Source organism: Haliotis rufescens, unplaced genomic scaffold (genome assembly GCF_023055435.1).
Source record: "Haliotis rufescens isolate VD_foot unplaced genomic scaffold, xgHalRufe1.0.p SCAF_16, whole genome shotgun sequence".
NCBI classification, from domain to species: Eukaryota; Metazoa; Mollusca; class Gastropoda; order Lepetellida; family Haliotidae; genus Haliotis; species Haliotis rufescens.
This window is the reverse complement of record NW_025963846.1, coordinates 12819254-12843643: the sequence shown is the minus strand read 5'-3', so window position 1 is coordinate 12843643 and position 24390 is coordinate 12819254. Positions and strand designations below refer to the sequence as shown.

Here is a 24390-nt window from a genome sequence, read left to right as displayed (position 1 = left end):
AGTTGAATTCTGGGAAACCTGGGAATACACAACAACAGCTGTACAGTTGAATTCTGGGAAACCTAGGAATACACAACAGCTGTACAGTTGAATTCTGGGAAACCTCGGAATACACAACAACAGCTGTACAGTTGAATTCTGGGAAACCTGGGAATACACATACAAACACAAAGGGGATTGGCCTGCATGAGAAATGGATCTTGAGTCTTTGGCTTGACAAGCAAATGCCTTAACCACTAGGCTTCTCCACAGAAAGATTCCACTAAATGACTGACCTGGTTTCTTTGAAAGCTCATACAGTTTTGCTTCCATCTCGTCAATCTGGTCGGCTGCATGCTCTGGAAACAAGACATGAACAGGTGTCATCACTTTCACTCAACAAACCGTTTAACTTTCACTTTCAAACATTTCACTTTCAACTCACAATTGCCAAATAATACTAACCACAGTGGCATAGATATCAAGGAAACTATCTTTGTTAGGTCTCTCTCATCTTAGTTTTACTGAACTATTTGGCAAGTTTAGTCACCAAAACAGATGTTAGGAATGAGGACAGCTCATTGTTGAAGATTACTTTATGTCATTTCCACAACAGAATTGATCAGCTGATGTCTCTTTCTGATTGTAAAACATACATTGTTGTACATTTGCTGTATGTGCAATACATAGAGTACCCCACTTGTCAGGCAAATTGGCAACAAAAAAATATCAATATTTCGTGCAAAATTGGAATATTGGAATTGGAATTAAAGTTCTTATTTTCTTAAATTCAGACGAATTTTAACAATGCATTCAATACAATAATGTCTCCTCCCCCTCATTGGTCCTGTTATGTCAACAAAACCACAACATTATGTATATATCTTACAGTAAGTAACATGAATTGGGCAATTTGTCATTCCAATTTGGGAATAGTTTAGGTATCTCCTGCTGATTTGGGGTGATATATCGGCCTCTGAGAAGGTCTCACCAGGATCCAACTTGTCAAAGTGAGTCCCGACAACGATGACTGGACATCCCGGTGCCCGGAAGTGGATGTTGGACAACCAGGGTTTGAGCCGGTCAATCTCCTCCGGCCCCCTGCTGACATCATACACAACCTGGCAACACACATAGTATCGGTCAGCTGCCTTTACAAGCTGTGGTATCAACGAAGACTGGGGTGACATGGATTTCAGTTTCTTTATTCTTCGAATGTGACGTTTCAGAACAGGTGCTTGTAACTTAATTATGCAAGTTTTGTTTGTTTGTTTGTGGTTTTACGCCGCACTCAGCAATATTCCTGCTATATGACGGCGGTCTGTAAATAATCGGGTCTGGATCAGACAATCCAGTGATTGACATCATGTGCATCACTCCACGCAGTTGGGATCGATGACATGCATCAACCAAGTCAGCGAGCCTGACCACCCGATCCTGTTAGTCGCCTTTTACGACAAGCATAGTTGCCTCTTACAGCAAGCATGGGTTGCTGAAGACCTATTCTACCCCGGATCTTCACAGGTCTAATTATGCAAGAAAGGTACTAGCTTTTGTGGTTAAAGCGTTCGCTCGTCACTCCGAAGACCCGGGTACGATTTCTCGACATGGGTACAATTTGTGAAGCCCATTTCTGGTGTCCCCCGCCGTGATATTGCTGGAATATTGCTAAAAGCAGCGTAAAACCATACTCACTCACTCACTCTGTCCTCAGAACAGTGTAAAGGCATCACACCTCAATTACTGCAACAGTGCTGTGATCATTACATGAATAGAATAAATATGCTCACAAATGATTGATTTGCATGTGTTGGGTTTAACACCACTTTGAACAGGTTTTCAGTTATATCATGGCATGTCAGCTTGAGAGGAAAGCCTGAAGTGATGCAGGTCTTAGATGTTTACCCCTTTGTTAAACTCAAGAGCACATGTATGGCGCTGACATACCAAAACTCATCATGAGGGCAAATGTGGGACTCAAACCCATTATTATAGGACTGCGAATTCCACAGGGCACAGGACTGAGAGCTCGGTATGGGTATGAATATCAAGAGTGATGACCACTGCCACTGACCAGATAGAGAGCCCTATTAGACAGGAAGCACTGGTGTGTACTGTAGAACTCCTCCTGGCCGGCAAAGTCCCACGTGGACAGGGTGTACTTCATGGTGTGCCGGAAGTTCTGTCTCTCATACCTGTCAACACAATAGTCAAGTCATACCATGCATAACATATACCGTATTCGACGTAATAAGCGCCCAGGGCGCTCCCAAAATTAGAAATAGGGGGCTCTTATTAGAATATAATTTTAGTACTAATTGGGATTGTTCACTAGCCAATATATCAACAAATATCGCCGTGGGCGCTTATTAGAGCGGGGCCCTTATTACGTCGAATATGGTAGGTTTACTTGGTGAAAGATTATACTGTGAAGTTTTTAAAGTTTGAAAAGAAAATCTTACCTCGTTTCAGCTAGGGGTTTGTAGAACATGTTATACAAAGTATCATATCGATGTGATCTTTGAGACTATGCAAAATGATGTTGAAAACATGAAGTATTACGGGACTGGATATTCATCATATGGGGACTGTTTCAGTGTGATTAGTCTTAAGAGCGTATCAAAACCCCCTTCCATTTTCTGTAACATTTCTCATCGGGTACATAATGATTCTTAAATACATGACACTGTTTACGGATAGCAACTTCTTTTATACATTGTCATGAAGAATTAGAGCTACTTCTTGCTCATGGTGAATTCTGGTGAAGGAGCAAGAAGTAGCTCTGAAACGTTGTGACAAAGAATAAAAGAAGTTGCTATCCAAAAACAGTGTCATGTATTCATGTTCTTCCAACTTCAAAATGCATTTTAAAGACTTCATGGTTATTCTTGTTTTCGAGAATTTCCACAAGATTCTAATTAAATCCTTATTGCATTAATTCTGACATATCCTTTTCAGCTTCAAGTTATGATTGGTAAGAAGAATACGTAAATTTTATTTTGCCAGTTTTGAAATGCAAATATGAGTTACCTTTCAACTTGGAATAACTACTGCTTAATTGGAACAGAATTACGAAAGGTCCTTTCTGAACAGACCCGTGAAGATCCGGGGTAGAATAGGTCTTCAGCAACCCATGCTTGTTGTAAGAGGTGACTAACGGGATCAGGTGGTCAGGCCTGCTGACTTGGTTGATGCATGTCATCGATCCCAATTGCACGGATGTAGCTCATGATATTTATCACTGGACTGTGTGGTAGACTGGATTATTTACAGTCTATAAATATAGCCGTTATATAGCTGGAATATTGCTGAGTGCGGTGTTAAACAACAAACTAACCAAAATTTCTGAACACACTCCAGAATAAACTTTGTCTTGAGTGGTCCGATCAGTAGTTTTGAAGAAAGTTTTTTTTAAGTTCAGCAATAATAGATGGATAGATGGGTGACCAAAGACTGATATGTCAAAGTTAGCTACTTCTAAAAGCATCTCCTTCAGATCGAATTAAAATAATTATGCCTTTAACATTTGATGGACCTAAGCTCATAGAATTTATTCATTCAAACATTGGTCAAATTCCCTTAGTTAACAACAATAGCAAATGTCCACTCACCTCCAATCATCCACCACCACACCTACAGTGGGTCTCGTCTCATTCCGATGTTTCGTCTTCTTCCTGAGCGTGTGCAGAAGGGTGGTCTTGCCGCGGTTCCCAAATCCAACCACCATCAGTTTCATGCGGAAATAACGCTGGGCCTGTCAGCAAACATTATGAGTGTCTCATGTCTCCTTCAGTTCCTTGTAACCGTAGTTTGTTATAAGCATTTCAACTGTCAGACATCTTGGATCAAGTCACATGACCACATCATGTCACTTGATAAATAAGAAAAGTGAGCACTGGATATGAACCATGTTTGTTCCCCTCATAAATGACATAGAATACATAACTCAAGTAAATACAGGTTATAATTTATAACTGATACGGCTTCATTGCCATACAGACACAAAAGCTGTCTGCCATCATATTTTTATCAATACTGAATTTTCCCACTTAAGTCGTCGCATTTAAAGACTATATCCACTTAAAAGGCTATAGCCTAATCAATGTGTTACTATTGTTAACTGAGGATGAATTTGAGGGCAAGGTGTCAGTATGTAATCCAGTTAATCATGGAATTATGGAAACATAATTCGAACCCACAATCATAGAATTCTGGCTACCCAAGGGACGCAACTCTGCACAGCGAATCGCGGCACCCAAGTCGACTGGGCCACCCGTGTCCCGTAGTTCGTTATAACCATGTATACATCATATATACAGTAAATAGCCAGGACCCAAAAAACTGTTTGTTATATCCGTAAGTTTGTTATAAGTGTGTTTGTTATAAACATAGTTTAATGAACTGTGAGAAAACAGAAACAGGCCCATCACCACCACCTCCTCAAAGCTTAATGTACCACCATGTATCTCCAGTCCAAACACATTACCAACAATTACCCAAGTCCCAGGATTGTACAAGATAAGTGCTACAGATAGTAACTGGCAAAAAATGATACAGACATGTTTCATAATACCCGCAAGGTTCATCTTTACCTTTGATAGACATAGCACCAACATACGATACATGCAAATATCTAGTTTCATGCCTCTGGAAATGTAACCGTGTCTCAGAACTTGGCAATGATATAACTTATTTTACAAAAATCTGAACACTGACCTTGTCCTTTGACTTATCTTGACTTAACCCTTTCAAAGAAGGGGCCCATCCTAGAGAAGGCATATTGCAAGTTTAATGATACATGCATTAATATGTTTTTAGAAAGTGTAACCAGAAGCTTTTGAGTGAGGTATTCTATCTTGTTACCTTGATCTTTGACCTTCTGCACGTGCCAAAAGAATACCACATCTTATGTCAATAATATTTGTGCCATATTCATGAGAAAACATGATAAAACTATTGTTGCAAATTTCCTCTGCAATTGACGTTTGATGTGGTAGGATATCCAAAGAATATGTAAAATAAAGTTCCATGACTGTAGAGGTAACCATACCTCAGAAACTGACAATGTTTTTACTATGTTTTACAAAAAGCTATACACTGACCTTGACCTTTTGCTAATCTAGACCTCAACCTTTTTCAAACCAGGGCCCCATCCTACAGAAGGTATGTACTTAGTGCATTCTAAATTGTGATAATACAGTCTCTCTGTCTTGTGACCTTGGCTGTTGACCTTATCATGGCCTGTGCCAAAAGAATCCCCTCTCCCCTCTCCCCACTCCCAAGGCCATTTGGAAGTTGTCCATGGAAGAGTCATCTCTGATGACACAAATATATATATATAATCTTTGTGTAGTTGGCCTTAAAGAAATCACTGGCATGAGCAGCTTGGATGGCAGCAGTCCAATTCCAACAAAACATAAAGGCAGTCTTGTTTCACGGGAGGGGTAATAATGTCACAGCAATTCTCTAATGATTCCAGCAAACATTTACTGGTCCCAGCATATATCCTGGATGAGTGAGTGAATGGTGTTCTGTGCCACAGTTGGCAATATTCCATCGATATCACGCCAGCCTGTAGTCTTAAAATAATCAAGTCTGGGCCAGCTAAAGCCATGGATGACAGAATGAGGACTGTCTCCCACCATCGAGGTACAGTGCCACACAATGTGCGAATGAGTGTGACCACCAGATCCCAATTGCAGTCGACTCTTAGCATGAGATGCTGGGGACCAGGTCGACTGTTGTTACGTGGCAGTAGACACTATTGTAAATATATTTGTAGTAATTGTCAGTGTCAGCAAATGACTGAAAATGTCGATTGCTAGAGTGGCCAAGTCGGTGGCAGCGAGTGATAAGAGTTATCTGCCCCTGGTTGTTGTTTACAAACACAACAGCCTTGATCAGTGAAGAAGTTTCAGGATGGAACATGTTCTAGAAGTCTGGCTGTATATAACAGCAAGCAGGGGGTGACAAAATTCTGAACATTCATGAGCGCACATACAACAATCCTTGGGTCTGATATCAATTGCTGCTGACAATTAATTGACCCCCTTGAAGATTTCGATCTTCAGCAACCCATGCTTGTTGTAAGAGGTGACTAACAGGATCGAGTGGTTAGACTCGCTCTTGCTTATGATGTCAATCACTGGATTGTCTTGTCTAGATTCGACTATCTATAAACCGCCACAATATAGCTGGAATATTTCTTTGGGTGTTGTACACAACAAACAAACTCATTTGACCCATTAAATTGAGCCTTTTGTGATTGCAAACCTAGAACTGTGTATAAATATACCTTGTTCATTAGACATTGACCTTGAGAGGTCATTTACTGATTTCATGTGTGAAGCCAATTTCTGGCGTCCCCTGCTATGATATTGATGGAATATTGCTAAATGCGGGACAAAATCATACTCAATGACTCATTTACTGATTTCACAATTTAGTTTTTTTCTGTAATTTTTTCTGGGTTAACCTTCACGTTTCAAATTTGAAATCATATCATAAACATACTTGAGGTAACTATCATCATTATGTGTTTATATCTGGGCAATTTATGTAGTAACAAGATCTAAGATACGACTATATCTTCCTGATCCAAGGGTTCTTAAAACTACACTTAAACTATATCCATATATTAGAGGTACCCACTTGGAAAGTAAGACAATTGATGCACCTCATCTGAGAACCTCTCACCTTTTTCAGTCTGTTGTGGAGATAGATTATCAGATCCTTCACTCTTCCTTTAACCAGACTGTCATCAAGGTCACTGAGGTTCAGGCCATCAAGAGGCATCTGTAACAACATGTCGTAAGGTCACATGTCTACTGCCTGTCTTATCTTTCAATAAAAAATGCTAAATATTTTTTTTCCATACAGTCACAGACTTTGAGTAGACCTGGCAGCATATCTCAATAATTTTATAAACACTCGCAAAGAATGGGATGTCAATGAAAAGGACCTTGAATTGTTTGATAGGCATTACTTACCGGTAGAAGTTGACGGATGACAAAGTAGACACAATATATGGATAACAACTTCTTTAATTACTGTAAAGGCGATGTTTTGGTATAGATCCTTATACCTTTATCAAGCAAGACTGAGAGACAAAGGTCTTGCTTGACAACGGTATAAGGATCTATACCCAAACATCACCTTTAAAGTAATTAAAGAAGTTAAGGAAGAGAATTTATGGATGTCAACCTTTTTATTATGAGGAACTTTATTCAGGAGATGAAGGAGTAAGCATATACTCCGAAACGTTCTGTTCCTCATAATAAAGAAGTTGACTTCCATACATTCTCTTCCTGACGTGTGTCACTTCTAAATGCCTTTCAAAGACTTGATTACAGAAGTTGTTATCCATACACTGTGTCTACTTGGAATATGACCTCACCTCCCACATGCGAGAGCACCTGCCAAGTTCATCTGGTAGCGAAGTCAAAGCCTTATTGTGGTTCATGTCCAGTGATTGTAGTGACACCAGATGACCAATGTCCTTCGGCATCTACAACAAATCCACAATACAACCACCCTACGCCGTATTAAATATTGTACATGTTCATAATGCTCCAAATCCACAACCTAAAGCATGCTCAAAGAGCTACATTATTCCCCGTCCACGGATCAGTGAGCACTCGAGTTTCATCCTGAGATACCAGGGAAGTATACAACCCAAGCTGCCTGCGAGTTGCAAGAAGGCTAACACACTGCCTTCCTATCCTACTTGGTACCCATTCACTGCTGGATGAACATTGGCACATTTCAAACAAAGTCACTTGGCTAAGGAGACACCTCATGTGCTACATGTGCTTCAGGATTACAATACTTCAATGTATCTATCTACTAACCTCGGATAGTTTATTCCTGGCAATATGGAACATTTCAACTTTGTCCTGTCCGTCCGTCCGTCCGTCCGTCTGTCTATCTATGTATCTATCTACTTACCTCGGATAGTTTTTTCCTGGCAATATGGAACATTTCAACTTTGTCCTGTCTGTCCCTCCGTCTGTCCGTCTGTCTATCTATCTGTCTACTTACCTCGGATAGTTTATTCCTGGCAATATGGAACATTTCAACTTTGTCCTGTCCGTCCGTCCATCCGTCCGTCTGTCTATCTATCTGTCTACTTACCTCGGATAGTTTATTCCTGGCAATATGGAACATTTCAGCTTTGTCCTGTCCGTCTGTCCGTCCGTCCGTCTGTCTATCTATCTATCTACTTACCTCGGATAGTTTATTCCTGGCAATATGGAACATTTCAGCTTTGTCCTGTCCGTCTGTCCGTCCGTCCGTCTGTCTATCTATCTATCTACTTACCTCGGATAGTTTATTCCTGGCAATATGGAACATTTCAGCTTTGTCCTGTCCGTCTGTCCGTCCGTCCGTCTGTCTATCTATCTATCTACTTACCTCGGATAGTTTATTCCTGGCAATATGGAACATTTCAGCTTTGTCCTGTCCGTCCGTCCGTCCGTCCGTCTGTCTATCTATCTACTTACCTCGGATAGTTTATTCCTGGCAATATGGAACATTTCAGCTTTGTCCTGTCCGTCCGTCCGTCTGTCTATCTATCTACTTACCTCGGATAGTTTATTCCTGGCAATATGGAACATTTCAGCTTTGTCCTGTCCGTCCATCCGTCCGTCTGTCTGTCTATCCATCTACTTACCTCGGATAGTTTATTCCTGGCAATATGGAACATTTCAGCTTTGTCCTGTCCGTCCGTCCATCCGTCCGTCTGTCTGTCTATCTATCTACTTACCTCGGATAGTTTTTTCCTGGCAATATGGAACATTTCAGCTTTGTCCTGTCCGTCCGTCCGTCTGTCTATCTATGTATCTATCTACTTACCTCGGATAGTTTATTCCTGGCAATATGGAACATTTCAACTTTGTCCTGTCCGTCTGTCCGTCCGTCCGTCTGTCTATCTATCTATCTACTTACCTCGGATAGTTTTTTCCTGGCAATATGGAACATTTCAACTTTGTCCTGTCTGTCCGTCCGTCCGTCCGTCTGTCTATCTATCTATCTACTTACCTCGGATAGTTTATTCCTGGCAATATGGAACATTTCAGCTTTGTCCTGTCCGTCCGTCCGTCCGTCTGTCTATCTATCTATCTACTTACCTCGGATAGTTTATTCCTGGCAATATGGAACATTTCAGCTTTGTCCTGTCCGTCCGTCCGTCCGTCTGTCTATCTATCTATCTACTTACCTCGGATAGTTTATTCCTGGCAATATGGAACATTTCAGCTTTGTCCTGTCCGTCCGTCCGTCCGTCTGTCTATCTATCTATCTACTTACCTCGGATAGTTTATTCCTGGCAATATGGAACATTTCAACTTTGTCCTGTCCGTCCGTCCGTCCGTCTGTCTGTCTATCTATCTACTTACCTCGGATAGTTTATTCCTGGCAATATGGAACATTTCAACTTTGTCCTGTCCGTCCGTCCGTCCGTCTGTCTATCTATCTACTTACCTCGGATAGTTTATTCCTGGCAATATGGAACATTTCAGCTTTGTCCTGTCCGTCCGTCCGTCCGTCTGTCTATCTATCTATCTACTTACCTCGGATAGTTTATTCCTGGCAATATGGAACATTTCAGCTTTGTCCTGTCCGTCCGTCCGTCCGTCTGTCTATCTATCTATCTATCTACTTACCTCGGATAGTTTATTCCTGGCAATATGGAACATTTCAACTTTGTCCTGTCCGTCCGTCCGTCCGTCTGTCTGTCTATCTATCTACTTACCTCGGATAGTTTATTCCTGGCAATATGGAACATTTCAACTTTGTCCTGTCCGTCCGTCCGTCCGTCTGTCTATCTATCTACTTACCTCGGATAGTTTATTCCTGGCAATATGGAACATTTCAGCTTTGTCCTGTCCGTCCGTCCATCCGTTCGTCTGTCTGTCTGTCTATCTATCTACTTACCTCGGAGAGTTTATTCCTGGCAATATGGAACTTTTCAACTTTGGCCCAGGCCTTGGCGCCATCCAAATGAAGCTGGAACAGTCATATATCAATTGATGTATCAAGATGCAGCGTAGATAGATTGATGTGCTCAGTGGCTTTATTGTGTTTCTAGTTTTCAAGTCACACGAACCCAATTCAATGAAGGCATATTTTCATGTATTGAAAAAGGATAACAGCAACTTTCATCAAGATCAATATAAACCATAGCTTTGCAAAGGAACCAGTCACCAGGCCCTCCTATCTATTTGAATAAAAGAAGCATTATCAGAGTTCATGTAAGCAATAACGCTTGTATAGCTACCAAGTGTGAAGGAATGGTTTCAAATGTGATATAAAGCATTGGTAGCCGAACACATTCGGTCATCTCTGTAAAATTCCGAACTACTCCAACATTTACTGTAGTCACAGCAGGTGAAACATGGCTGACAGTAGCGGAGAGAAGACAAACTGTGAAGTGTTTTAATCAGCTTGTTTCCGGAGAATGTATTTCTAATTAAGAAGTGAATGCGCATTGAACATAAATTATAATTCCTCTATGATAGTGTTTTGGTTGTCACACAGTTGCCAAGATTGCTGGGATCTGGTGGAAGGAAAGGCTTCTTCAACGTGTTCGGAGATGATACCTGACTATTGCCCATATATTTACGATAACTGATACCGGTACAAGAAAATATGTGTCACACTTTAGATAACAAATTCAGATGCCATGGATTTTATGCATTGTAGTCAAGACTTTGAGTCAGAATAACCCAAAGAAATAACTCCACTTGTTATTCCACTACATTTGACTGAGTTTCCCTATTCCAGGGTCATAGGATTCTGGCATATCTAAGGGACACAACTCTGGGTAAATTGCATCACCTCAGATGACTGTGTAAATGAAATGAGTGAATGCCATAACCAATATGTAGGTCATTCCGAACTTACTCTTGCAATGCTGTTCTCGGACACTAGGATTTCCTTCAGGATCTGTGACTTCCATAAAACCGGAGGAGGGAATCCAAGCAGGCCATTCTTGGATAAATCCACAAACCTGAGACTGTAACAGAAAGATGTGACATCAGATGTGTCTACCCACTGACTCTCTACCCATGCAAATCTCTGTTCATGGGGGAATACCAGCTGGCCCAAATACCAACAGATTGCTCCTGCTACATATTCTGAAATACCAGATAGCTACGCGATAAATTGCAAAGAACAATGGAGAACGAAGTGTGGCTTATTTCGCAATAAAACATTGCTTTATCAGGACATCATTTCTGGAGATTCAAACATGCGCTTGCAACTTGATGACATTGTAAATTGGACGACGTTATTTTTGAGAGGGAAGTGTCCAGTGAGTTGTTCCCAAAGAGGTAGCTAGACAGTGCAGATGAACGCAATGGCCGAACGATCGCACCCAAAAGTTCGAGAGATATGACAATTGGTATTGGGAGAAAAGGTACAGATAATCGACGTGAGGATTGTGAGAATATGCGGGAAAGACCAAATTTAACCCCCTGCCACGGCTGCGCAGTTCATGGTTTATTCTCCCTGCAGTAATTTATTGTACAATAAACAACTCCTACTCATTGTGTACTTCTTAAATAGTAACTGGACAGAAGTATCTTACTATGGCCCAAACACACATCCTAGCTATAAATGATGGCACATAAAAGCATGATGTCTTCATTTTATAATTCCACAATCACTGAAAACAAAATACAGTAAAAAAATAAACTTTCTAAAAATCAAAATTAGTGAGTGAGTGAGTTGGGTTTAACACCACTTTTAACATTATTCCAGTTATATCACGGCATGTAAGCTTAATGTGGGAGGAAAGCCCGAAGTGATGCAGGTCTCAGACGTTTACCACTTCGGTGAAACCCACGGGTATGGTGCTGACAAACCTAGAAACATAATCGGGGCGAACCGGGATTCGAACCCACAATCATAGGTTTCTGTCTAGCCAAGGGACGCAAAGATGAAAATTAACAGCCAGAACAACGGTAAGCAATACAGCAAATCCAAGGACACAAATCCTGTTGTGTCCCCACCTCTGCAGTTCCAGGATGAACTTGGGAATATAAAACGGCTCCTTCTCCTTCAGTTGGTTTCCCTTCAGCTTCAAAGTGCTGAGTCGGGGAAAGTTCTTGGCCATGTCCTCACCAGGGAGTTGTTCTGAAAATACAGATATTATTTGGATGTGTTACCTGGTGTTTGGGAAGGGAGGGGCTGGGATTTTGTGTTGTGAGATGATTTACCATCTTAAAGCTGTGACTGTAAAATATTCTTTCCAGAATGAGTTGTGCCATTTTTGGATAAAGGCACTCCAGCTAGGTGGGAGTCTACGCATCTTATCCTCTAGATAAGCAATCAGAAGAGGACAACAGGATAATCCCAACCTAGAGAGTAACTGACCACACAGGAAATTTTTTGTTTGTTTGTTTTTTTGTTTGTTGTTTAATGCCGCACTCAGCAATATTCCAGCTGTAAGACAGCGGTCTGTAAATAATCGAGTCTGGGCCAGACAATCCAGGGATTGACATCATGAGCATCGATCCATTGGGATATGATGACATGCATCAACCAAGTCAGTGATCTTGACCACCTGATCCCGTTAGTTGCCTCTTACGACAAGCCTGGGTTGCTGAAGACCTATTCTACCCCGGATCTTCACGGAGAGACAAGCCTGGGTTGCTGAAGACCTATTCTACCCCGGATCTTCATGGGTCAACAGGACATTTAGAACAATACCCACCTAGACAGTAGCTGACCATACAGTATAACAATACCCACCTAGACAGTAGCTGACCATACAGTAGAACAATACCCACCTAGACAGTAGCTGACCATACAGTATAACAATACCCACCTAGACAGTAGCTGACCATACAGTAGAACAATACCCACCTAGACAGTAGCTGACCATACAGTAGAACAATACCCACCTAGACAGTAGCTGACCATACAGTAGAACAATACCCACCTAGACAGTAGCTGACCATACAGTAGAACAATACCCACCTAGACAGTAGCTGACCATACAGTATAACAATACCCACCTAGACAGTAGCTGACCATACAGTATAACAATACCCACCTAGACAGTAGCTGACCATACAGTATAACAATACCCACCTAGACAGTAGCTGACCATACAGTAGAACAATACCCACCTAGACAGTAGCTGACCATACAGTAGAACAATACCCACCTAGACAGTAGCTGACCATACAGTATAACAATACCCACCTAGACAGTAGCTGACCATACAGTATAACAATACCCACCTAGACAGTAGCTGACCATACAGTAGAACAGTACCCACCTAGACAGTAGCTGACCATACAGTAGAACAATACCCACCTAGACAGTAGCTGACCATACAGTAGAACAATACCCACCTAGACAGTAGCTGACCATACAGTAGAACAATACCCACCTAGACAGTAGCTGACCATACAGTAGAACAATACCCACCTAGACAGTAGCTGACCATACAGTATAACAATACCCACCTAGACAGTAGCTGACCATACAGTAGAACAATACCCACCTAGACAGTAGCTGACCATACAGTAGAACAATACCCACCTAGACAGTAGCTGACCATACAGTATAACAATACCCACCTAGACAGTAGCTGACCATACAGTAGAACAATACCCACCTAGACAGTAGCTGACCATACAGTATAACAATACCCACCTAGACAGTAGCTGACCATACAGTATAACAATACCCACCTAGACAGTAGCTGACCATACAGTAGAACAATACCCACCTAGACAGTAGCTGACCATACAGTATAACAATACCCACCTAGACAGTAGCTGACCATACAGTAGAACAATACCCACCTAGACAGTAGCTGACCATACAGTATAACAATACCCACCTAGACAGTAGCTGACCATACAGTAGAACAATACCCACCTAGACAGTAGCTGACCATACAGTAGAACAATACCCACCTAGACAGTAGCTGACCATACAGTATAACAATACCCACCTAGACAGTAGCTGACCATACAGTAGAACAATACCCACCTAGACAGTAGCTGACCATACAGTAGAACAATACCCACCTAGACAGTAGCTGACCATACAGTAGAACAATACCCACCTAGACAGTAGCTGACCATACAGTAGAACAATACCCACCTAGACAGTAGCTGACCATACAGTAGAACAATACCCACCTAGACAGTAGCTGACCATACAGTAGAACAATACCCACCTAGACAGTAGCTGACCATACAGTAGAACAATACCCACCTAGACAGTAGCTGACCATACAGTAGAACAATACCCACCTAGACAGTAGCTGACCATACAGTAGAACAATACCCACCTAGACAGTAGCTGACCATACAGTAGAACAATACCCACCTAGACAGTAGCTGACCATACAGTAGAACAATACCCACCTAGACAGTAGCTGACCATACAGTAGAACAATACCCACCTAGACAGTAGCTGACCATACAGTAGAACAATACCCACCTAGACAGTAGCTGACCATACAGTAGAACAATACCCACCTAGACAGTAGCTGACCATACAGTAGAACAATACCCACCTAGACAGTAGCTGACCATACAGTAGAACAATACCCACCTAGACAGTAGCTGACCATACAGTAGAACAATACCCACCTAGACAGTAGCTGACCATACAGTAGAACAATACCCACCTAGACAGTAGCTGACCATACAGTAGAACAATACCCACCTAGACAGTAGCTGACCATACAGTAGAACAATACCCACCTAGACAGTAGCTGACCATACAGTAGAACAATACCCACCTAGACAGTAGCTGACCATACAGTAGAACAATACCCACCTAGACAGTAGCTGACCATACAGTAGAACAATACCCACCTAGACAGTAGCTGACCATACAGTAGAACAATACCCACCTAGACAGTAGCTGACCATACAGTAGAACAATACCCACCTAGACAGTAGCTGACCATACAGTAGAACAATACCCACCTAGACAGTAGCTGACCATACAGTAGAACAATACCCACCTAGACAGTAGCTGACCATACAGTAGAACAATACCCACCTAGACAGTAGCTGACCATACAGTAGAACAATACCCACCTAGACAGTAGCTGACCATACAGTAGAACAATACCCACCTAGACAGTAGCTGACCATACAGTAGAACAGTACCCACCTAGACAGTAGCTGACCATACAGTAGAACAATACCCACCTAGACAGTAGCTGACCATACAGTAGAACAATACCCACCTAGACAGTAGCTGACCATACAGTAGAACAATACCCACCTAGACAGTAGCTGACCATACAGTAGAACAGTACCCACCTAGACAGTAGCTGACCATACAGTAGAACAGTACCCACCTAGACAGTAGCTGACCATACAGTAGAACAATACCCACCTAGACAGTAGCTGACCATACAGTAGAACAGTACCCACCTAGACAGTAGCTGACCATACAGTAGAACAGTACCCACCTAGACAGTAGCTGACCATACAGTAGAACAGTACCCACCTAGACAGTAGCTGACCATACAGTAGAACAATACCCACCTAGACAGTAGCTGACCATACAGTAGAACAATACCCACCTAGACAGTAGCTGACCATACAGTAGAACAATACCCACCTAGACAGTAGCTGACCATACAGTAGAACAATACCCACCTAGACAGTAGCTGACCATACAGTAGAACAATACCCACCTAGACAGTAGCTGACCATACAGTAGAACAATACCCACCTAGACAGTAGCTGACCATACAGTAGAACAATACCCACCTAGACAGTAGCTGACCATACAGTAGAACAATACCCACCTAGACAGTAGCTGACCATACAGTAGAACAATACCCACCTAGACAGTAGCTGACCATACAGTAGAACAATACCCACCTAGACAGTAGCTGACCATACAGTAGAACAATACCCACCTAGACAGTAGCTGACCATACAGTAGAACAATACCCACCTAGACAGTAGCTGACCATACAGTAGAACAATACCCACCTAGACAGTAGCTGACCATACAGTAGAACAATACCCACCTAGACAGTAGCTGACCATACAGTAGAACAATACCCACCTAGACAGTAGCTGACCATACAGTAGAACAATACCCACCTAGACAGTAGCTGACCATACAGTAGAACAATACCCACCTAGACAGTAGCTGACCATACAGTAGAACAATACCCACCTAGACAGTAGCTGACCATACAGTAGAACAATACCCACCTAGACAGTAGCTGACCATACAGTAGAACAATACCCACCTAGACAGTAGCTGACCATACAGTAGAACAATACCCACCTAGACAGTAGCTGACCATACAGTAGAACAATACCCGCCTAGACAGTAGCTGACCATACAGTAGAACAATACCCACCTAGACAGTAGCTGACCATACAGTAGAACAATACCCGCCTAGACAGTAGCTGACCATACAGTAGAACAATACCCACCTAGACAGTAGCTGACCATACAGTAGAACAATACCCACCTAGACAGTAGCTGACCATACAGTAGAACAATACCCACCCAGGCCATTGCTGACCATACAGTAGAACAATACCCACCTAGACAGTAGCTGACCATACAGTAGAACAATACCCACCTAGACAGTAGCTGACCATACAGTAGAACAATACCCACCCAGGCCATTGCTGACCATACAGTAGAACAATACCCACCTAGACAGTAGCTGACCATACAGTAGAACAATACCCACCTAGACAGTAGCTGACCATACGGTAGAACAATACCCACCTAGACAGTAGCTGACCATACAGTAGAACAATACCCACCCAGGCCATTGCTGACCATCTCCAGTGTTTCCAGTTTGTGACAGGCAGATAAGAACTTGTCATGTATGATTGTGATCATGTTTCTGGACAGGTCAAGACGGCGAAGCTCTGGTAGGTTCATGGTGGACTTGGGCAGACTGGAAATCTTGTTCCTAGGAAGTAAAACATACAATTGTCACCTTCCTACAACTGTAACAACATACAACAAAAACACTTTCTTCTTGATCAGTCTTCAATCAGTCGATTTCGAGCTCTACAGTATTTCATGTAAAGTTAATGTGGAGGGTGAGATAGGGTGAAATGATGTTAAATGCAGTCACGTTCCAGATTATTACACTTATATAGCGGCGTGTGTGTGGTGCAGTGTGTTGAGACTTGGCGCGGTGTGGTGTGGTGTGTGTGTGTGTGCGTGCGTGTGTGCGCGTGTGTGCGTGCAAGCGTATGTGTTCGTTCTTGTACTAGTCTAGACTATTGCCGATCTAATATTGCCAGCCCACTGAGATACCCCACTCAGACACGGTATTCCAACTCCAGGCCGAGTTGTTCTGGTTTTATCCTGTTCATGCCGGTCGCCAGGCAGGGTAGTATCAAGTACCATCTTTTAACACCTTGTTTGGTATGACATGGGCTTAGCAAAACAATCTGTTACATATTACATTAATTTGATGAAAATCATCTAATTGGAGATAAGAAATATGAAATTAACAATGCATTACTTACTTGTAAAGATTCAGCTTCTCCAAGTTGGGCATTGCTCTGTCAATTTTGTCTGGAAAGTTTTCAATCTGATTGGATGAAAGATTAAGTTCCCGGATGCTGTAGATTCCAGACAGATCTTTGTTGCTCAGTTGTGTGATCTGAATCAAGAGGAAGATATAAATAAGAATCCAAATATGATTTTTTTTTTTTTATGATGATATTTCCGAGTCCCTGTTTCAGATAAGACCAGCAGGTACCCTGGGTATTGCCTGGCCCTAGTTAGAAGGGGCATAAAGACAATTTTAGAATAAACAAACAAAGTTATCCAATGAGTTTCAGAAGCTATTGTAATGCACGCTGATAATAATAGTAAGATTGATATTAGAAGCATGGATATTATGAACTCAGATTATATATGACATTGACATAGACACTCATTCACACTCACATCCTCTCACTTTCTGTACTAAACTATAAAAAGGATTAATACAATAAAATAAAAATTGAAACGTTGGTAAGCAAGAACAATTTCCATATCGAATTAAGATCACTGAGCTCCAGAAGTATGAATCCAAATATAGAAATCACTGGGACCAAGGGAGGTGTTCATTCACTAATTTGAGAATGAGATGAAGGCAGATGTTAGCTCACCTGGCTGTAGGTCGTGGATGGAAAAGCTCACCTGGCTATAACTGAGATTGTGGGCAGTGATATCACATCCGATTGTGATTGTGAAATTAAAGTAGTTAGCTCACTTTGTAGTGAATGAGATAACGGCAGGCGTTACTTTACCTGGTACTGACTGAGTTTGGAAGAAGTACTACTTCCCCTCGATGCGACTAGGAATGTAAGAGAGTTAGCTCACCTGGTTGTGACTGAGATCGAGAGAGATAAGTGCAGTACACTCTATGACTTCATGTGGAAAAGATTTCAGTTTGTTGTATCGTATGTCCACATACTGTAGCCTTGGGAAGTTCTGGAACAGGAATGTACGAATGTTCAGACAACTGTCACACAACCTTCACGTTACAAGTGGAGACTTGCATATATCTGAGAAATACACATTCTGGATCAAAATAACATATCTACACATAACTGACAGACTGACAGACCTGTTTTATCCAATGACAATGTGGAAAGTCCTTTTAAGCATTGGTCAATCAAAGCCTCAATGAAAGTATGGTATGCTATAAATCATATATATCTATTGGTATGCAATAAATCTTACTTATATTTTGGTATGCTAAACATCATAGATATCTCTTTGCACATATATTCTCAAGGAACTCCTATGTGGTCATATGTGTCTGTTAGTGGCAAGTTAGTGAACTAATCTCTGACTATAGTCACTACTCTAATGCCTGACTGGCGATCCCTTCCACTGGACAAGCCACAAGCCTGGCCCCGCATATCTCTAAGTGTTAACTCCGTACTACTGACATTGATACATCTAGTTTATTGCAGACTGCAGCATTTCATAACATACACTCACTTCCTTGCTCTGATGCTAGCTCTACACCATTCACAGGCTGTCCTGATACAGCTCGATTAGTGCTCACTGCAGCATTTAACAACATACACTCACTCCCTTGCTCTGATACTAGCTCTACACCATTCACAGGCTGTCCTGATACAGCTCGATTAGTGCTCACTGCAGCATTTAACAACATACACTCACTCCCTTGCTCTGATGCTAGCTCTACACCATTCACAGGCTGTTCTGATACAGCTCGATTAGTGCTCACTGCAGCATTTAACAACATACACTCACTCCCTTGCTCTGATACTAGCTCTACACCATTCACAGGCTGTCCTGATACAGCTCGATTAGTGCTCACTGCAGCATAAAACAACATACACTCACTCCCTTGCTCTGATACTAGCTCTACACCATTCACAGGCTGTCCTGATACAGCTCGATTAGTGCTCACTGCAGCATTTAACAACATGTACTCACTCCCTTGCTCTGATGCTAGCTCTACACCATTCACAGGCTGCTCTGATACAGCTCGATTAGTGCTCACTGCAGCATTTAACAACATGTACTCACTCCCTTGCTCTGATACTAGCTCTACACCATTCACAGGCTGTCCTGATACAGCTCGATTAGTGCTCACTGCAGCATTTAACAACATACACTCACTCCCTTGCTCTGATGCTAGCTCTACACCATTCACAGGCTGTCCTGATACAGCTCGATTAGTGCTCACTGCAGCATAAAACAACATACACTCACTCCCTTGCTCTGATGCTAGCTCTACACCATTCACAGGCTGTCCTGATACAGCTCGATTAGTGCTCACTGCAGCATAAAACAACATACACTCACTCCCTTGCTCTGATGCCAGCTCTACACCATTCACAGGCTGTCCTGATACAGCTCGATTAGTGCTCACTGCAGCATAAAACAACATACACTCACTCCCTTGCTCTGATGCCAGCTCTACACCATTCACAGGCTGTCCTGATACAGCTCGATTAGTGCTCACTGCAGCATTTAACAACATACACTCACTCCCTTGCTCTGATGCTAGCTCTACACCATTCACAGGCTGTCCTGATACAGCTCGATTAGAGCTCACTGCAGCATTTAACAACATACACTCACTCCCTTGCTCTGATGCTAGCTCTACACCATTCACAGGCTGTTCTGATACAGCTCAATTAGTGCTCACTGCAGCATAAAACAACATGCACTCACTCCCTTGCTCTGATGCTAGCTCTACACCATTCGCAGGCTGTTCTGATACAGCTCGATTAGTGCTCACTGCAGCATTTAACAACATACACTCACTCCCTTGCTCTGATGCTAGCTCTACACCATTCGCAGGCTGTTCTGATACAGCTCGATTAGTACTCACTGCAGCATTTAACAACATACACTCACTCCCTTGCTCTGATGCTAGCTCTACACCATTCACAGGCTGTTCTGATACAGCTCAATTAGTGCTCACTGCAGCATTTAACAACATACACTCACTCACTCCTCCACAAAATGGTCACCACACATTCTTGACATTGACTGACCTTGAAGAGTTTGTCGGGAAGCTTCTCCAGCTGGTTGTGGCTGAGGTCGAGTTTCTCGAGGCGTGCAAAGCAGGCCAGGAGCTGTGCGTCTGCCGTCAGGAGGTGGGACAAGGACTCAATATTGTTCTGGGACACATCCAGACATGTCATGTGGAAGTCCCGCTTGAAAGAGGGGTGTGTCTGCAAGGCTGGCAGGATCTCAGTGCTGGTCTCCATCTCTGAAATGAAAGAAGCATTAAAAAAGAATGCATGCGCATAAAATTCTCATAGGTCTCGTTTTGTTTGTTTGTTTGTTTGTTTGTTGTTTAACGTTGCTATATTCCAGCTATATATCGGCAGTCTGTAAATAATCGAATCTGGACCAGACAGTCCTGTGATTGACATCATGAGCATCGATCCACGCAATTAGGATCGATGACATGCATCAACCAAGTCAGCGAGCCTGACCACCCAATCCCGTTAGTCGCTCCGGACCTACCCTAACCCAGACTGCCCACAGGGTCAAACCAAGTATTGTATCATGAATCAAATATTAGTCTGAATCACAATACGTTTGGAAAATAGCGGAATATTGCATTTTGTCTAAACCATGAATACTTTCATCTCGTTGGCAACGTTTACATAAGTAACATATGGTCAAATTGAAATTATGAAATAAGTGATCGAAAAAGCAAAAGTATACTTTCTTTTTTATATAATTTGTCTATTACAAAAGCATTGTGACCATAGCAACATCCAACAAATTGCGATAACTACAAAGTTGTTATGTATGGTTCCATTTGGGAACTTAAAAACAGAAAACATGAACAGAAAAGCAAAGATAACATTGCAGCCACAGTGACTACATGGAGGGAACCACAAATTTCATGATGCACATACGGCGACATCGTCCACTCAAAATGCAGTCTAGTGCAAATTTTCACAAAGTTTCAAAGCTGAAAGAAATGAGCTTCAACCCAAATTACAATCAGTAAGAACACATGCAATATATTGGGGTACATATCGCAATACATAAATCATTATTCCTAAAGGTCAATACCCATCATTAATATGAATCACTGGACCATTTCTTTTGCTGATGTGCAGATGCATAAGAAGGATGGTTTGAAATATACATTTGTATGTGAAAAACTTTTTTTCTCCAAACTCAGTTAATTTCAATTGAGACATACTTAAGACATCACAAGACGATTTATTGCATCACTGAATGGCCAGGCGTCACCAGCTTATCATATCTGTTATCTCTGATCAGATTATCAGTTTTGTAGATTGGTGAAGGAATGTTGAGAACCCAGAATACAATTTCAGATACCACAGATAATAACAGGGCCGATTATAGATTGATAGTGCCATTATATTGCCTTTTATTATTGTAAACCTAATCCGGTGTTTCAGTATAATTTGTTGGTTGTTCATTGATCCTCTGTGGTATATACTGATTACACAATTTAGTTCTGTATGAACCAATTTTGAGGTTAACCTTTAAGTTTCTATTAGTAAACATAAAACATCTGTTAATACTATCAACATTGTAATCTATTTGTAAACATATTACATCTGTTAGTACTATCAACATTGTAATCTATTTGTAAACATATTACATCTGTTAGTACTATCAACAATGTAATCTATTAGTAAACATATTACATCTGTTAGTACTATCAACAATGTAATCTATTAGTAAACATATTACATCTGTTAGTGCTATCAACAATGTAATCTATTAGTAAACATATTACATCTGTTAGTACTATCAACAATGTAATCTATTTGTAAACATATTACATCTGTTAGTACTATCAACAATGTAATCTATTGGTAAACATATTACATCTGTTAGTACTATCAACACTGTAATCTATTTGTAAACATATTACATCTGTTAGTACTATCAGCAATGTAATCTATTAGTAAACATATTACATCTGTTAGTACTATCAACAATGTAATCTATTAGTAAACATATTACATCCGTTAGTACTATCAACAATGTTATCAATTTGTAAACATATTACATCTGTTAGTACTATCCACAATGTAATCTATTAGGAAACATATTTCATCCGTTAGTACTATCAACAATGTGATCTATTAGTAAACATATTACATCTGTTAGTACTATCAACAATGTAATCCATTTGTAAACATATTACATCTGTTAGTACTATCAACAATGTAATCTATTTGTAAACATATTACATCTGTTAGTACTATCAACAATGTAATCTATTAGTAAACATATTACATCTGTTAGTACTATCAACAATGTTATCAATTTGTAAACATATTACATCTGTTAGTACTATCCACAATGTAATCTATTAGTAAACATATTACATCTGTTAGTACTATCCACAATGTAATCTATTAGTAAACATATTACATCTGTTAGTGCTATCAACAATGTAATCTATTAGTAAACATATTACATCTGTTAGTACTATCAACACTGTAATCTATTTGTAAACATATTACATCTGTTAGTACTATCAACAATGTAATCTATTGGTAAACATATTACATCTGTTAGTACTATCAACACTGTAATCTATTTGTAAACATATTACATCTGTTAGTACTATCAACAATGTAATCGATTTGTAAACATATTACATCTGTTAGTACTATCAACACTGTAATCTATTTGTAAACATATTACATCTGTTAGTACTATCAACAATGTAATCTATTAGTAAACATATTACATCTGTTAGTACTATCAACACTGTAATCTATTTGTAAACATATTACATCTGTTAGTACTATCAACAATGTAATCTATTAGTAAACATATTACATCTGTTAGTACTATCAACAATGTAATCTATTAGTAAACATATTACATCCGTTAGTACTATCAACAATGTTATCAATTTGTAAACATATTACATCTGTTAGTACTATCAACAATGTAATCTATTAGGAAACATATTACATCCGTTAGTACTATCAACAATGTGATCTATTAGTAAACATATTACATCTGTTAGTACTATCAACAATGTAATCCATTTGTAAACATATTACATCTGTTAGTACTATCAACAATGTAATCTATTTGTAAACATATTACATCTGTTAGTACTATCAACAATGTAATCTATTAGTAAACATATTACATCTGTTAGTACTATCAACAATGTTATCAATTTGTAAACATATTACATCTGTTAGTACTATCCACAATGTAATCTATTAGTAAACATATTACATCTGTTAGTACTATCCACAATGTAATCTATTAGTAAACATATTACATCTGTTAGTGCTATCAACAATGTAATCTATTAGTAAACATATTACATCTGTTAGTACTATCAACACTGTAATCTATTTGTAAACATATTACATCTGTTAGTACTATCAACAATGTAATCTATTGGTAAACATATTACATCTGTTAGTACTATCAACACTGTAATCTATTTGTAAACATATTACATCTGTTAGTACTATCAACAATGTAATCGATTTGTAAACATATTACATCTGTTAGTACTATCAACACTGTAATCTATTTGTAAACATATTACATCTGTTAGTACTATCAACAATGTAATCTATTAGTAAACATATTACATCTGTTAGTACTATCAACAATGTAATCTATTTGTAAACATATTACATCTGTTAGTACTATCAACAATGTTATCTATTTGTAAACATATTACATTTGTTAGCCTATTTGTCTAATAGGAAAGCATAACAAATAGTTATCCAGATCACAAATAAATCTTTGTGAATTTCAAAATGTTCTTAATACTTTTTGACAACACCACATAATCTGTCAAAATGTAGACAGATATTTCCAATAATACTGGCATGGAAGCGATCATGCGAGGTTCCTGTCTCAGAGTGAGTGAGTGAGTGACCAGCTGGCCTTGACACTGCTTGTAATAGTGTT

The 24390-nt window shown here is 40.3% G+C and overlaps 1 protein-coding gene across 1 annotated transcript in view; it reads right to left on the bottom strand.

Annotated features, from left to right (window-relative positions):
* The window catches only part of LOC124135715 (leucine-rich repeat serine/threonine-protein kinase 2-like), a 148171-nt gene that overhangs the window by 34612 nt on the left and 89169 nt on the right, over positions 1 to 24390 (bottom strand). Inside the window, exons 27-39 of the mRNA XM_048396884.1 lie at positions 20487 to 20704; positions 18325 to 18435; positions 17481 to 17617; positions 16761 to 16912; positions 11991 to 12114; positions 10882 to 10993; positions 9913 to 9984; positions 7376 to 7486; positions 6676 to 6774; positions 3591 to 3733; positions 2054 to 2174; positions 971 to 1100; positions 276 to 338 (exon numbers count right to left, since the gene is read on the bottom strand). Coding sequence (XP_048252841.1) covers positions 276 to 338; positions 971 to 1100; positions 2054 to 2174; positions 3591 to 3733; positions 6676 to 6774; positions 7376 to 7486; positions 9913 to 9984; positions 10882 to 10993; positions 11991 to 12114; positions 16761 to 16912; positions 17481 to 17617; positions 18325 to 18435; positions 20487 to 20704 — 1593 coding nt within the window. The remainder of the gene's footprint in view (positions 1 to 275; positions 339 to 970; positions 1101 to 2053; positions 2175 to 3590; positions 3734 to 6675; positions 6775 to 7375; positions 7487 to 9912; positions 9985 to 10881; positions 10994 to 11990; positions 12115 to 16760; positions 16913 to 17480; positions 17618 to 18324; positions 18436 to 20486; positions 20705 to 24390) is intronic.